Here is a 16511-nt window from a genome sequence, read left to right on the forward strand (position 1 = left end):
ACATCTACCCGAAATTGTTGGCATGCAGAACTGGCTTTAAATATTTAAAGTGGGCGTGGAGAATATGTGGCCCTCTGGATGTTGCTAAACTACAACTCCCATCATCCCTGGCCATTGCCTATGCTTGCTGGGGCTGATGGGAGTTGTAGTTCGGCAACATCCCAAGGGCCAAATGTTCCCCACGCCCACTTTAATATTTAAAGCAGGTTCTGGATCTCAGCCCCAGCAAAACCTGGCTGCTCCTTTAAATGAAGCCCTGTATCAAATAACCTTCAGGACCAGGACCCCCAGCTGGGAAGTGTATTTAAAAAGGGAGATGAATGCAAAAGGGCAGTAAGGGCGAGGGCAGTAGCTTCAGGGCTTGCACAGCACATGTGTCAGGAGCTCCACAAACCTACTAATTTGGCAGCTGCTGTGGACAGCTTTCATTTGTGATTCAGTGTGTTTGCTTTGCTGTCTGCTGGATATACCAGGAAGGAGGTGGAAGTCTTACAAGATGGTGAGCAAGGGGCAGGGGCTAAGGGGTACTTTTGCCTAGGGTTGGAGGAATGCTGCTGATTTAGGACCCCCTTTTCCTTAAGGGGGGGGGAGCGTGGTTTTCGTGTTCACAGCTGTGCCAAGATTCTAGGGAGAGCTCTTATTCTGAGGCCAGAGGAGGTTCCAGGGCTCTGGCTGGGAAAGCCTTTCCCAGTGCCAAAGTTTAGCTCTTCCTAAATAATACCTTTGAGTTCAGAGAGAATCTCTCTCCTACAGAAGAAATCATCTGCATACTTACCTTAACACAGAGCATTTAAATTGATGCTTATGGGTCTGTGGAAAGCAGACTTTTGATCTGCAAGCCTCACTTCCAAATGGATTGATGGGTGCAGTTGCGAGCAGGCTGTAGCTATAGGGGTGTGTGCATGTATACTCTGCACATGCCCAGAGACCTGTTTCCTCTTCCCCCTGCGTCGCATTCAAAACAGGCTCTAAAGTCAAGCAAGAGAAGGCTTAGATTATGGAGAAGGAATTGCAGTTTGTAACGTGTGTTATTATTCTCAGATAATACCAGAGTCCCAGCTAGCTGCAGAAGTGACTACCTCCATTTTCTCTTCCTGCTCTACTACTTGCAAAGAGGCAATGAGAAAACATGTGCAGTTTCTGGGTCGATACCATAGATCAGGGATGTGTTCTTCCAGATCCCACCAGACCGCTAGGAATGCGAGCTGGGACTGATGGGTGCTGGAGTCCCATAACCTGTAGACCTCGCCCTTCAGCCTGAGGGCCAGGTGTGGCCCTCTAGACATCATTAGGTGGTCCTTGGGCCACACCCCTCACTGGTCCTGCCTGCCCTGCGTCCTCCTCTAGTGATTACCTATCTGTCTGGGGTGTGTCCTTGAATGGCAACCATGCCTTTTGTTTGCCTGTATGGAGAATAGGGTGTGTTTGGCCACACCCACTCCTGCCACACTCATCCATTGGAGGCCAACAGTAGGGGGCGCCAGAGTCAATGACAGAAGGAGCCAACTAATTATTGTTTAGTCCCCATCTTCCTCCCTGTGGAGTTGTACAAGGGCAATACTGAGACTGAGGGGAAAGGTGGCAGGGAGAACCACCCCTTGGACTGGTTGAAAGTAAAAAGTGTTATAAGAAAAATACCTCTCATTCCCTTATGGAGTATCTAGAGTCCCTCAGGAGATCTCTATCAGTTGGAGAGAAAGCAGAGGCCAACCGGAGTACATTGAAAGCAAAGCGGCCACTAAGCCTGATTAAGGAAAATAAACTGTTGCAACAGGGTCCCTCTCACCACACGCAGGAGGGAGGAGAACCCCGAAAAATGGTGTGCAAGCTCCTATAAAGACTTTTGAAATTGCCCACCCTGTAGCCCAAGACCACACCCCAAAACACCATACATACATCACAGAAGGAGGCGGTCTCCAGCAGAAATTTGAGAGTGTTGCTTCTCTCCTGTCTGCTAGGATACCTGATACTGCCTTAAAAAAGAAAAGAAAAGTAAAGGACCCCTGACAGTTAAGTCCAGTCGTGGATGACTCTGGGGTTGTGGCGCTCATCTCGCTTTATTGACCGAGGGAGCTGGCGTACAGCTTCCGGGTCATATGGCTAGCATGACTAAGCCACTTATGGCGAAACCAGAGCACGAAAATGCTGTTTACCTTCCTGCTGGAGCGGTACCTATTTATCTACTTGCAGTTTTTGGGGTGCTTTCGAACTACTTGATTGCATTCCTTTGAGATGATAAGCACTTTAGTTCCTGAATCTCTTACACATATTGATAGTTTAACAGATACTTGCCAGACTGTATTTGCAGGGAGGTGTAAGCCCCTACAGTCCAAAGACAATTGGAAAGCTTTTCCCATTGCCTTCCTCCCTGCAGAGAAATAGTTGAGGTCAATTTGGGAGAGTCAAAATAGCTTCAGGATTGCTCTCCTGTACAATTTCAGATACGTGGTTTCAGGGTGGATTTGATTTAAGTCATTTTTTTTTACAGAAGGACTCATTCTTGCTGGTATAATCTTAATATTTACAACCAGATGAAGGTTTCATTTTTGGAATAATAAATTTTTAGAGTAGTCTTTACAGTTATATCAAAAATTACTTATTTGGTTATACTATTAGAAATACATAGACAGATCATTATGAAATTATTGTGAGGTTTAATAAGTCAGTTCTTTATATTTGGACAACTTTTCTGCTGTACTTTATTGGAAGGAGAAAAATAATCATTTCCTTAATAACAATTTAAACTATTTATTTAACTAAAACAGTAATATTATAGCATATGTATCCATGTTTGTTAACTGATGTGGTTAAACTTTTTTTTTATAACTTAGACTCTGAGTTTTAGCACACATGAAAAACTTTTTAAAAATCCTTATTTCCTTTGGACTATAATGTAACTTAAATAAAAAACTATCTTTAGAAAGATTTTTCCTCCAAAAGCATTTTATTTTAAAAATCCAATTTATATTTAAAAAATCCGATTTAAATTTTTAAAAACCCCGTGTTTTTTTTATTAAAAAAATCATTGATTTTTATCCACCCTGTGTGGTTTATGTACTTATGTGTTTGCCTTGTACATTTATGAACATTTATTCTATATATGAGACCTTAGAATTCTTATAACAAAAGACAGGCAGGGGATGATAGGCTGAGGCTAGTGGAGCAGCGCCCCAAAGTTTAAACTTCTATTGCATTAGAATGCAGTTCCTTTGGGTTCCTCTCTAGCCAGGCATGGCTTGAGCTGCAAAAGGTTCATTTCCCCTGCCCTAGAGGCTGCCACATATACAGGGAAAGGGAGAAAATCTATGAAATTCTGTGTCCTTCAAGGGGTGCTGCTAATATCCGCAACTAATAAACCACAGGTGTCTGAAATTCAGAGCATTGAGCTGCAATCCTAAACTCACTCGTTGGAGAGTCAACTCTCATGGCGCTGATTGAGACATGCCTCTGTGCCACGAACACACACAGGATCCCAGTTAAGAGAGCCTTTCTTGAGTACATAGTTGACTAGACTCAGTTAAGATTGCACACATTCCTTTCATTGTCATGTGATAAGCTCACAAGATTTTGGCAAGTCTTTCCTGGTAAGTGCATAAGTGTTTGCAGAACTGGGGCGATTAGAAAGATTGTTGATGGAACAATGCCCCGAATTTTGCCATTTCTTTGGTTTTTGTTCTAGCAGGCGAAAAGGGCTCCAGATGTTCCAAGAAATAGTTTGCAAAGTATAAGTACTAGGACCAGATCACTATCTCTGTGAAAGGTTAGGGTGGAGGGTGATGTTGTGAAATGTTACATAGTCCCCTCATTAAAAGTCATGGGTGGGGGGAGAACCTAGACTTTTGCCCATCTTGAAGTTTATGATAAATTTCCTTTTCCGTTTATTTACTAAAGCCTTTCTACCTGCTCTTCAACCAAAAAAGGCTCCCAGAGCCACTTTTGTAAGAACCATATCAGGTGAGATAGATACACAAGGAAATGGGAATGAGGAGGGAAGAGGAAAGCAAGCAAACTCTTGAGGTTATCAGATTCTTACAATGACTGTCCCCAGCACTGTGGAGACTACTTGTACCTGGATTCACATGTGAACAAGCCTAAAGTCTAACATTTTTTGTTGGCGTTTTCGCTTCTACTCTTCCCTCACCGGCTTGAAAAAAACAAAACAGTTGGTGCTGGTGATTGGAGACCTTCACATTCCTCACCGATGCAACGCTCTCCCGGCCAAGTTCCGAAAACTCCTGGTTCCTGGGAAGATCCAGCATATCCTCTGCACGGGGAATCTCTGTACCAAGGAGACCTACGATTATCTACGGACATTGGCCGGGGACGTCCACGTGGTCAGAGGGGACTTCGATGAGGTAGGGGCACAGCTTCATAACTTTGTTACTGGCTGCCAGTCTGGGAAGATGTAAATGGGGAGCTACTCCTAAGTCTGTGATGGCCTGGGATTCAGACTCAGATGCTGAACCTGAGGAATCCCAGCCTGCACAGGATTCCCCGCCTCCAGAACCAGCTGAGCCAGGGCTGGGCCATGAGCCTGAAGGGTTCTCACCTGTGCTGGATCCTCAGGTGCAGGCGTCAGCTGAGTCTGCTCTGGCTCCTGAGGTGATGGAGGACCCATTGCCTGCAGGTGCTCCACCCTCAGCCCCATCAGGGGAAGCTGAGGTTGCCTCTGGGTCCGGTAACCCTCCAGCATCTCCTGAGCTGCAGAGGCTCAGGGCAGAGAGGCGGAGGGAACTAAGTTCCCGCAGGAGGAGTGCTCGCCTTCAGGCCAGGAGAGGCGAGTCACCTGTGGACCAGGGCCACTCTATGCCTCGGGGCGGATAAAAGCCAGCCAGCCCCAGTCCCAGGTTGCGGGAGCAACATTGTTGGTAGCCTGTTCCTGTCTGCACCCTGTCCTGCTCTTCTGCCAGAGTTTCTGACCTCACCCGACTCCCTGCCTTGGACCCAGCTTCAGCTTTGACGGACAGCCTCCATACTGCACCCTCGACCTCGGACTGGACTCGGACCTCGCCACACGGTTAACCCTCAGGACCAGCACAAAGTCACATTTCCACCATATGTTTAAAGCACTATGATACCCCTTTAAACAGTTATGGTTTCTCCCAAAGAATCCTGGGAGCTGTAGTTTCAGAGTGTCGTGAGTTGTAAGGAGCCCCCCTTCGCCCGAACTACAATTTTCAGAGTTACCTGGGGAAAACCACTTTGGGAATTGCAAGGGGAATAGGGGAATCTCCTAAAACTCACCCTGAACAAACTAAAGCTCCCAGAATTCTTTGGGGAAAGCCATGACTGTTTAAATGTATCGTGTGGCCTATATAATAATGTGCAGCCCCCTCCTGGAGAATTATACCTGGGGGTGGGAGGAGAGACTGCTTCCTCCATGTACCTGTGTGGGCAGCCACCCCACACCCTTGGTACAATGTACAGAATCTTTCCCAATCCTAGTAAGTTAGTGTAGTGTTCAATGGTGATGAGACAACAGTTTCTCTGGTTGGAGATGGAAGATGATGACTTTTTCTTTTCTTTTTTTCCTAAAAATTATATTAAATTTCTGTTTTACATTTTAGAATATTCATTTAAGCAACCTTAATATCAATGACTTCCCTTCTCTTTCCATGGTACATTTTGCAGATCACAAATCCCTGCATTTTTTACAAAAACCAAACCATTCCGTATTCCATTATTACATCCATCAAAACTTAATTGCGCTCTTGAATTTATCTTAAAGCTGCCCATGTTTTCAAAATATACACAATTTTCCCCATATATGCAATAAACATTTTCCAATCTTCTTTAAACATATATTCTTCTTGTTCTCTTATTCTATATGTTAAGTCCGCAAGCTGTGCATATTCCATTAAGTTGCCATTCTTCCTTAGTTGGGTCTTCGCTTGTTTTCCATTTTGGGGCTAATAAAACACAGGCCGCTGTAGTGGCATACATAAATAACCTTTTCTGACACCTGGGAATTTATGTCTGAATTATCCCCAACAGAAAGGACTCTGGATTTTTTTTTTTAAGTACTTTTAAACATTCCCCTCCCCCCAATTCATTATGAATTATTTCCCAATATGCCTTTTCTCAAGAGTTAGCTCAGAAATAAATATACTTGAAGGAATGCTGTGTGTATTTATTTAAAAACGAAGGGGTCTGACCTTGTATTGTTCATTCTGACCTGTGCATCGGTTAACAATTAACCACCTCCGCCTTTTCTTTTTCTTTCTTCAGGGAACAAGTTACCCTCTGCAGAAAATAATCCTGGTCGGGCCATTCAGAATCGGCTTGATCCATGGCCATCAAGTTATTCCCTGGGGCGATCTGGACAGCTTGGCCATTTTACGCAGGCAGCTCGATGTGGACATCTTAATTTCAGGACATACACACAAATTCGAGGCTTTGGAGCACGAAAACAAGTTATACATCAACCCAGGATCAGCCACAGGAGCTTACAATGCCTTGGACAGGTGAGACGGTAGATCTTTCAGATCTTTCATCTTTGATCCATCTAGCTCAGTAATGCCTACTCGGACTGGCAGCAACTTTCTGTAGTCCACTGGCAGTAGGAGTACAATACGGGCATGTCTTTAAGTTAACATCTTACATTAAAAACCTGACAGTACCAAACTATCAAAGGCTTTTCACCAAAGCCAGACTAAACGGTTTTCCTTCTGCAGTGTTGGATGGCAGGCTGAGAGGCGTTCCCTACCAGGACAGACTTTGCTCGTGTGCCCAAGACAGCGATTCCATAAAACATATTTTGTTGCACTGTGCAAAATATGAGCAAGCCAGGGCTGAACTGATACTACCCTTGCTGGTACCTTTCCCGGGAAAATCAGAGGCTCACTATGTCAGGTTCCTACTGGAAGACCGGACAAATGCTAGAACGTTAGCAGTGGCAAAGTTTTTATCGGTGGTTGCAAGAACAAATGATCTCTATATTCTGCACAAAATGCTTGTTTAACCTGGAGGTAGGCTGTATGAATTGTGTATTGCTTTGTAATGATTTGTTGGGTCTCTGGACCGTAATAAAGATTGATGATGACTTTCCAGGGTTTCAGGCAAGGTGTCTCTCTCAGTCTTACCTAGAGATGCCAGGAATGGAACCCAAGACCTTCTGCATGCAAAGCAGATGCTCTATCCTTGAGCTAGGGCTCAGGGCAGAGGAATCCATGAGGGAATGCATAACATGTGCATTTGTGAAATGTACAGTGTATCCTGGTTCCTGAACAGATCGGCTCCTGAATGCCGCAAACCCGTAAGCAAGTGTTCCAGTTTGTGAACGTTTTTTTGGAAGCCAAACATCCGTTTCAGCTGTTGGCAATGTTTCCAGGGCCAATCACAAGCCGTACCTTGCTTTGCGAACGTTTTGGAAGTCGAACAGGCTTCCAAAATGGATTGAGTTCGGGAACCAAGGTACCTCTGTACAGTTGTACCTTGGATCTCGAACGCCTTGGCTCCCGAACGAATCAACTCCCAAATAATCGAAACTCGGAAGTGAGTGTTCTGGTTTTTGGAAGCCAAACATCTGACAGGGCATCCATGACTTCTCCTAAGCTGCAAGAGCTTCCTGCAGCCAACCAGAAGCCGCGCTTTGGTTTCTGAACGTTTTGGAAGTCAAATGGATTTCCGGAATGGATTGCGCTCGACTTCCAAGTATGGCACTATTCTATAACCCTGCCTATAATCTTCTTGTTTAGACATTTCTTCTGAGATGTTTAGGAACCTGAGGTGATTTTCATCTGTTTTAGTATTTTAACTTTTGTATGTTTCAAAGTATGGTTGTGAATTTTTATTGATTTATTGTTTTATCTTTTTGTAAACTGCTTTGAGGGTTTTTTTATGAAATAAAAGAAAACAAATATTCTGCATGCAGAAAATTCTGCAACCCTAGAATTCTGCATCTGAATATCTGAATGCAGAATTTTAGTGCATTATTCCCTCCCTGACCATGTACTTTGAAGAAAATCTGCAATGTCCTCTATTAATTATCCATTAGCTGGTCTGGTAATTTTTTTTTTTTGAGAACTGCTGCATCATTTCTAACACAAATTATTTTGTGACTTCCAGAAACATCACTCCTTCCTTTGTACTGATGGATATCCAGTCCACCGTAGTTGTGACTTACGTGTACCAGCTCATTGGAGACGATGTGAGGGTGGAAAGGATTGAATACAAGAAGCCTTAAATCAAGCTGCCTTTCCTCTCAGATGCTTCTTGCCACCGACGGTTTTGACTATTCATAAATGCCAAGCGGCTGCACATTACTGGAGCATTTCAGTGGGAATTTTGTCCTTGTAACTGCTTGTGATCTCTTTGAACTGAAACATGGAGGAGCAATAAACCTGTTGCAAAATGAACTATATTCCATTTTTTTTATAAAAAAAGGAAGAGAAAAAAAAAGAGGAGGTTAGGTGTAATGGTTCTAGGGGTTGTTCGTGTGTAAGTTGCCGCCACTCCTGGCTAGGTTACCTGGTTGAACCCTTTCTGTCTGGACAACCTCTCACTTTGTGGCTGTCTCAGTCGCTGGCAGAATCCGTCAGTGGGCGTTTCTTGAACTTCTTCCAGCAAAGAAGTTCTTTGATGCCAAGTCTCCTCCTACTCTCCCTGCGCGGAAGTCTTCTGCGCAGGGAGGGTGTGGGCAGCGGAGGACCCGTGCTCTCCCCGCTGGTCTCCGGTGAAGAGTCCTGGAGCCCCCTCGCCGATTCCCCCTTCTGCCCCCCTTCTCCACTGGTGTTACGCTGATTTCCTTCCCCAGCAGATGGGCTGCCTCTCTCCCTACCGGGACCCTCTCCGGCATCACTCTGGAGCCTTCCCTCCGCCTCTGGCTCCGATGGCAGTTCCCTGACATTAGGTTTGGAAATGTCATACAGTGGAGTCTGGACCATTTGGGCAAATGATCCACTGTCCCACCATCCTCAATATGTTCTCTGCCAGCCTCTACTTTCTTGCCTTCTTACACACACCCCGGACTGGTTATTTTGTGTGTGTGTGTGTGTGTGTGTGTTCCTGGCTATCACCCTCCTTTCCCCCCTCTGTGTTAAGCTTGTACAACTCAACAAGGGGGAGGAAGAGGAGGACAAAAGTAGAATCGGTTGGCTCTGCCTGCCACTAGCTCTGGCTCCCTCTACTGTCGGACTCCCTGCCTTCTACCCTACCAGCTCTCTGAGAACCAGCCACTGCATAGCATTCCATGAATATTTGTTAGGATTAGGAAGTAGGAAGGTCTGAAGGGTGACAGGAGCACAGAAACGTAATACAGGCAGGAGAAACACACATGTGTATCTGATTTTGTTTCATATGCATGCACACGCATTTATAAAAAGACCATGTGAAGTGCATAAGTATTGATCAAGGTCATTGGGTTGCAGCTAATGCTAGTCCTAATAATAATAATAATAATAATAATAAATTATACCCAGTGCTTTTATTCTTTAAAAAATGTTTAGGGATACTCGCATTTTGTCTCAAGAAAACCACCATTTTATAGTACAAATCCGGAAAAATAAATACAGTAAATGGACAAAAGTATGAAGATTCACAAAATGTTTAGGGGTATGTGTCCCCCCAGAAAAAAACACTGTTTATACCCAACCCATCTGGCTGGGTCTCCCCAGCCACTCCGGGGGCTTACAGCACAGAAAATATTGTAAAAAATTAGACATTAAAAAAATCGCGATAGAGGGTTGCCTTCGGATGTCTTCTAAAAGTCAGGTAGTTGTTTATTTCCTTGACATCTGATGGGAGGGCGTTCCACAGGGTTGGACTAGTGTTGGAGACAACACTATGAACAGAATCAGGTTTGCCCTCCCACTTCTAATAGCACAATGCATCTGGTCACGTTTGCATCCGACCAAATTTCTGTACTTCAGATATCATGAGTGGATGGGGCCAAATGGAAAAGTGGACTGAGTGTAGCAAGAAGTGAGGTTGCAGCGAACCAAGCAGAGGGCCTTCTCTGTAGTGAGTTTTCAATTTTATATGTGCTATAAGCCACTCAGAGTGGCTGGGGAAACCCAGCCAGATAGGCGGGGTATTAATGTTGCTGTTGTTATTTATGCTCATCATCTTTTACCTTTTTGTAGTAGACTAGTTTTGCACCCCTCTCTGACCTCCATCCAGTAAAATGAGAGGCTATATCTGGAGCTTGTTGTAGCTGTTCAAAAAGATGCACAAGTTCTTTGCAAAAACAAGAGTTAGCTACACCTTGACCCTGGACTTAGACCAAGCCAAACTTTTTTCAAAGAGGGCCAGATTTGATGAAGCGAACATGCATGAGGGCCGATCAGAGTTGTTGACTTTTTAAAGGAAGTTTTTTCACCCCGGGAGATAAACTGCCACAGGGGCTGGATTAAACCAACTGGTGGGCTGGATTAGGTCCCCAAAATGGACTCTGGACATGCCTGATTTAGAGAAACTATCTGTTGCCTTTATAGCATTTGTGGGCCAGGATGGTTAAGGCATTGAGGACGGACAGGAGAGATGTATTTGCATATCTTTGCATTCACCACCTCGCAGGGTTTAAGACAAATCAGAGAGGCTCTTTTCAGAGAAACCTTTTGCTTCAGAGGAAGCCCAACTTCCTTGCATTCCTCCAATATGGCTAACCTTCCTCTCCTCCTCGTCCTCCTTTTCGCTTTTTGCAGTGGTAATGTAGTGAATTTGTTGTTTGTGTTTTGAAATGCGGCGTTCCATCTCTTTTCCCTCCTCCTAGAAATATACTTTGAGAAGAGGACTTCCTCTATTACCTTGCTCCCTGTTGGGTTTTCTTCCCTTTTCTCGTGGCTTGGATGGAACAAATGTTTCTCTGACAACAGTCTCTCTATTTTCTCTGCTTTCTTTCAGGGGTCTTTAGCCAGTTTGTGTTGACTCAGACACCTTCGCTGTCAGTACCCCCTGGAGAAACAGCCACAATCCCCTGTACCAGGAGCACTGGGAAAATTGGAGACTACTATGTATCCTGGTACCAGCAAAAGCCAGGCAGTGCCCCCAAACTAATTATATATTATCATAGCACCAGACCCTCTGGAATCCCAGAGAGGTTCTCTGGTTCTTATGACACCTCGTCCAACTCTGCCACCTTAACTGTCTCCAACCTTCAAGCAGAAGATGAGGCTGTTTATTACTGTTTATCGTATGACAGCAGCAGCAAGCACACAGTGATAGAACCACATAGGGAAGTGTGACAAAAACCTCCTTGCAGACGATGGGCTTCTTTTGTCACTGGCTGCTGCTGATAGACATTTGAACTATGTCAAAAACCACTCCTTTGGGGAACTGTTCTCCATCAGTTCATGAGAAGAGATTTGGTGAAATTATCACAGTGGGGTGCATGGTAAAAAATGAAGCAAAATACAGTGTTACCTCGGGTTACATATGCTTCAGGTTACATAGGCTTCAGGTTACACCCAGAAATAGTGCTTCAGGTTAAGAACTTTGCTTCAGGATAAGAACAGAAATCGGGCTCCTGCGGCACGGCAGCAGTAGGAGACCCCATCAGCTAAAGTGGTGCTTCAGGTTAAGAACAGTTTCAGGTTAAGAACGGACCTCTGGAACAAATTAAGTACTTAACCTGAGGTACCATTGTACTGTTTTAACACAGTACAATATGATCAGGATCCTTCACATAAGGAAGCCGACAGAAAATCTCTCTCTCTCTCTCTCTCTCTCTCTCTCTCTCTCTCTCTCTCTCTCTCTCTCTCTCCAAAGTCCATCTGGAGCAGGCCCAGAGGTGGTCTCTGCCTGTCTCCCTCTCTCCAGGAATCCTTTCCCACCTGTTTAAATACCTGTTTGGCAGGAACTCATGTTCCGAAACACTATTCCAGTATGATCACATCTTATCAGCCTCTTAGAAATCCTGTGGAACCTCACATTTATCTAGCCCTATCTGAGAACCCATTTCATTTATCAAATGGATCCTTTGTTAGCTGGGATTTGTTTTTGTTTGTTTTTGAATTATTTATTTGGTTTTTCAGGTTAAAGTTTTACAATCACATATCCAGCATGCAACATAAGAATCTCCTGGACTTCCCCCTCCTCCCATTTGTGGGTCCTATTGTTAGTCATTTCCTGCTGCATCTTTTATAATAATCCAAATCCATTACATCTCCATTATGTCCAAAATTCACCATTAAACTACAAGTGATATTCCAATCCTACTAATGATTTTTGCTGTTTACATTGGTTTTTAAGATAAGTTATAATTTCCCCCCATTCCTTATTAAAAGTTTGGTCTTCCTGATTTCTGATTCTTGTAGTCATTTTGGCCATTTTGGCATAATCCTTCAACTTGATCTGCCATTCTTCTCTGGCAGGGACTTTATCTTCTTTCCATCTCTGGGCCAATAACATCCGTGCAGCCGTGGTCACATACATAAATAGTCTTTTCTGTTCCCTTGAGATTTCGGCACCTTGAATTCCAAAAAGAAAGGCTTCGGGTTGTTCTGTGTTTGTTTTTTAGAAAAAGTTATTTTAAACATTGTTAGTTGGAATTTGAATCTTCTCATCCAGGTGATCGTCTTTATTTCAAGGCTCCCCAAGTGCTTCTGGATGTAGAAGGATTCTGATGCCCTTGTTGGAGTCTTGCCATCTTTCTAACGGTCACTGGAAGCCAATGTGGTGTAGTGGTTAAGAGCGGTAGTCTCGTAATCTGGGGAACCGGGTTCGCGTCTCCGCTCCTCCACATGCAGCTGCTGGGTGACCTTGGGCCAGTCACACTTCTTTGAAGTCTCTCAGCCCCACTCACCTCACAGAGTGTTTGTTGTGGGAGAGGAAGGGAAAGGAGAATGTTAGCCGCTTTGAGACTCCTTCGGGTAGTGATAAAGCGGGATATCAAATCAAATCCAAACTCTTCATGTGCTTCAATAACAGCACTTAAGCTGGTGAACTTTATCCTGTCACTCGCCCCCATTTTGAGAGAAGTTTTGCCCTGGAAATGTCAGTGTGCCAGGCTGCTTTTAGAACTGTGACGCCTGCCGTCCTGTCTTGAATCTTTAGGGGTTGCTGTCAGACCACTTTCACCAGATTTAGCACCAATGTATGTTCTTGTAAATTCCCTGCACCTGCGGTGCCAAGTGAAGCATAAGAGTGCACAGTATTCGTGAATAAATCTCTTGGGTCTTCCAGCTCCTTCCTGCACAGAGATCAGGTGCTGATAATCTGCATCTCTCTCTCTAATCTCGAATTTGTTACACTGGGCTGACCCTAAGGGGTGTTCACACATTACATTTAAGAATTACATTACATTACAGTGGTACCTCGGGTTACAGACGCTTCAGGTTACAGGCGCTTCAGGTTACAGACTCCGCTAACCCAGAAATAGTGCTTCAAGTTAAGGACTTTTCTTCAGGATGAGAACAGAAATCGTGTGGCGGCGGCACAGCGGCAGTGGGAGGCCCCATTATTTAAAGTGGTGCTTCAGGTTAAGAACAGTTTCAGGTTAAGAACGGACCTCTGGAACGAATTAAGTTCTTAACCCGAGGTACCACTGTACATTTAAGATGCGGGTGGCACTGTGGTCTAAACCCCTGAGCCTCTTGGGCTTGCTGATGGGAAGGTTGACGGTTCAAAACCCCACAACGGAGTGAGCTCTCGTTGCTGTGTCTCAGCTCCTGCCAACCTATCAATTTGAAAGCACACCAGTGCAAGTAGATAAATAGGTACCACTGTGGCAGGAAGGGAAACGGTGTTTCCGTGCGTTCTGGCTTTCGTTACGGTGCTCCATTGTGCCAGAAGTGGTTTAGTCCTGTTGGCCACACGACACAGAAAGCTGTCTGCGGACAAACGCCGGCTCCCTTGGCCTGAAAGCGAGATGAGCGCTGCAACCCCATAGTCGCTTTTGATTGGACTTAACCATCCAGGGGTCCTTTATCTTTACCTTACGTTTAAGAAGTGTACAGTACAATCTGTGCAATTCTGGATATACGTAAAAGCTAAACAAGCTATAGCTTAGGGCCCCTCTTTCTTCCTCTTTCTTCCTTGTAAACAAAGGTGTCATTTCACAGCCAACAATGATTCAGCCATTCACCGAGTCTGCTTCCCTGGGCCAAACTGCGAAACTCTCCTGCTCTAGAAGTGGTGGCAGAAATTGGAACAGCTACAGCTGGTATCAGCAGAAACCTGGAGAGGCTCCTCTCTTTGTTCTCTTTGGTGCTGACAAAAGGGGAGAAGGGATCCCACATCGGTTCACTGGCTCCGAATCTGGGAACACTGGCTATCTAACCATCTCCAACATCCAGGCTGAAGACGAGGCAGTTTATTACTGTCATGACTTGGAGGGCACCAGTGATGTGGGGTTCGTAAGTGGTACCAACATCCACAGTGCTACAGCCTGATGGGGAACCAAGACAAAAACCGGCACACTTCATCCCTAGTGGCAAAACCCAGACTCATTCAAGTACTGAATGGAGCCCGAATGAGTTTTGTCTATTTTTTTTTGCCACACATGGTGATGATTGTTGTTTTGATGCATCCATGCTATTTATGTCTAGACTTCCCTTGAAACATCTGTTGGTGAAGTGAAAAACTGTGGCTGACAATCTCCTCATTCATTCCTGGCTCTTTTCTGGAATTCCCTGTGTGGGAATGTTGATTCATTCACACTTGGTGTCAGGGATGTGGCTGAATCGAATGCCTGGGAAGAGTCTGGTGGAGATGAAGGAATGCCAGTACAAAGGGAGCCAGAGCCTGACTATGGAAATGAGGGATTGCAGCCACAGACAGAGCAGGAGTGGGTTAGTTTGGCTCCCCTTCATAAAGAATTCCCAGACTCAGAGCAGCAGACTTGGAGAGCTCATAGGCAGAGGCAGGGGAGGAAATAGATGACATTGAGGGGGTTGCTATGCAACCAGGAGGGAGACTATGTTTAGAGGGATCTTTGTTTGATAGCGGGTGGGAGGGGGAGTCCATCCACCTTCTCTCCGAACCGAAAGAACTGAAAGGGTTAAAATGCAATGGAAGTACAAGAGAGGAAGGACTGGACTTTGGCGCCCTTTGTGCTGCAAAAGGGGCGGAGACTCAGAGTGACCGACTCGTAGCTAAGATGGCAGGCTCGGAGCTGCACTCTGGATGTAAATTGTAAATAAACATACCATAAAACTGCCAGAGACTCATTAATTCTTATTGGGCCTTGCTTGCTTGCCTGAGATCATTACACTTGGGTTCTGTTGCCCTGAGAAAGGCCCATTGCTGTGTATGAGAGCACCTGTGTCAATCCTTTTCTTTTCTACAGCTTCCCCTACTGTCTTCCTTACATTTCACCTGGTTTTAGGCTCACCACTAAGTCTCTTGTTTGTGGACTCCCTAGTGTTTGTTTTCTGTTCCCTTTTCGTTTCCCTGATTTTGAGGGGAGCCCCTCCCCATCCTTTTGCTCAGTTTTTCTACACCTCGAAATGAGGGCACCCCTCCACAATGTCCTCCTTCTCTCTTTGTTTCTTGACCACTGCAGCGCAGTTGAAGGAGCCATCCTTTCTGCTTAAACTCCTCTGACCCATTTCCTCTGCAACTGGGACAAATAGCCTTCTGGGCTATTTCCCTCCTGCTTCTTACATTCCTCTGACAGCCTTATGGTCAAGTCTATACCTCCCTCTCAGTGTATCCTTTTGCCTCTGCATGCCAAGATTGTCCCCCCCCCCCATGTCCTGATTGCCAGTATGTTCCCCTGTTACGGCTTTACATATATTACAGACAGATGTCAGTGGTGGTTCTGGCTGTCTCCCCCTTTCTGGAAGCACAATTCCCCAACACCAATTGTTTTTTGCCACTGTGCCATGGCACCCTGGGGTGCCTTGAATGATGGTCAGGGGTGCTGCGGGCAACACTGGCCTCCATCCTTCTTTTAAAAGCTTTTAGGGAAGCTTTTAATGTTTAACAGACCACTGTATTTTAATACTTTGTTGGAAGCTGCCCAGGGTGGCTAGGGAGACCCAGCCAGATGGTTGGGGTGTAAATAAATTATTATTATTATTATTATTATTATTATTATTATTATTATTATTATCATCATCATTATCATCATTGCCTCCCTCCTGGGTGTTAGAAATGGTTAAACTTTTCTGGAATTTTAAAGGGAAAAGCTCAGTATATCTGTCTGTCTGCACCTCTATGCAAATACAAGTAGAAAAAGAAGAACCAATGAGCACAGAGCCAATTTGCATGATGGAGTCATTTGGTATTTCTGGGGGACTTCAGAGAGGATGAAGAGGATCCCATCTAGATCTCTTTCGGAAGGGAAGCCGGACTCCTTTAGAGAGCTCACCATGGCCTGGCCTCTGTTTTTCCTGGCACTTCTCAGCTACTGCTCAAGTAAATCCCCCCCAATTGTCTATGGATGCTTGTTTGTAATTTCTTTTTGCTTTTAACTTGTCTTTAACTTGCTATGATTTTATTGTTTTTATATGGTTGTAAACCACTGTGAGATTTTTTTTGTGAGACAGAGGAATATAAATATTTTCTAAATAAAAGTATGGAGGACTCAGTGAACACAGGACAAGGTCAAATCTCTTTTCACAATGTAC

The 16511-nt window shown here is 44.7% G+C and overlaps 1 protein-coding gene across 1 annotated transcript; it reads left to right on the top strand.

Moving 5' to 3' along the window:
* Positions 1-425: 425 nt before the first annotated feature.
* Positions 426-8357, top strand: LOC309359610 (vacuolar protein sorting-associated protein 29-like). The gene is made up of 4 exons (XM_081893527.1): positions 426-499; positions 4164-4355; positions 6229-6464; positions 8068-8357. Exons 1-4 carry the CDS (start codon positions 497-499, stop codon positions 8183-8185), a joined length of 549 nt encoding a protein of 182 aa, XP_081749653.1. The 5' UTR covers positions 426-496; the 3' UTR covers positions 8186-8357.
* Positions 8358-16511: the final 8154 nt, after the last annotated feature.

Source organism: Podarcis melisellensis (assembly GCF_964234715.1).
Source record: "Podarcis melisellensis genome assembly, chromosome: 16".
Classification (NCBI taxonomy): domain Eukaryota; kingdom Metazoa; phylum Chordata; class Lepidosauria; order Squamata; family Lacertidae; genus Podarcis; species Podarcis melisellensis.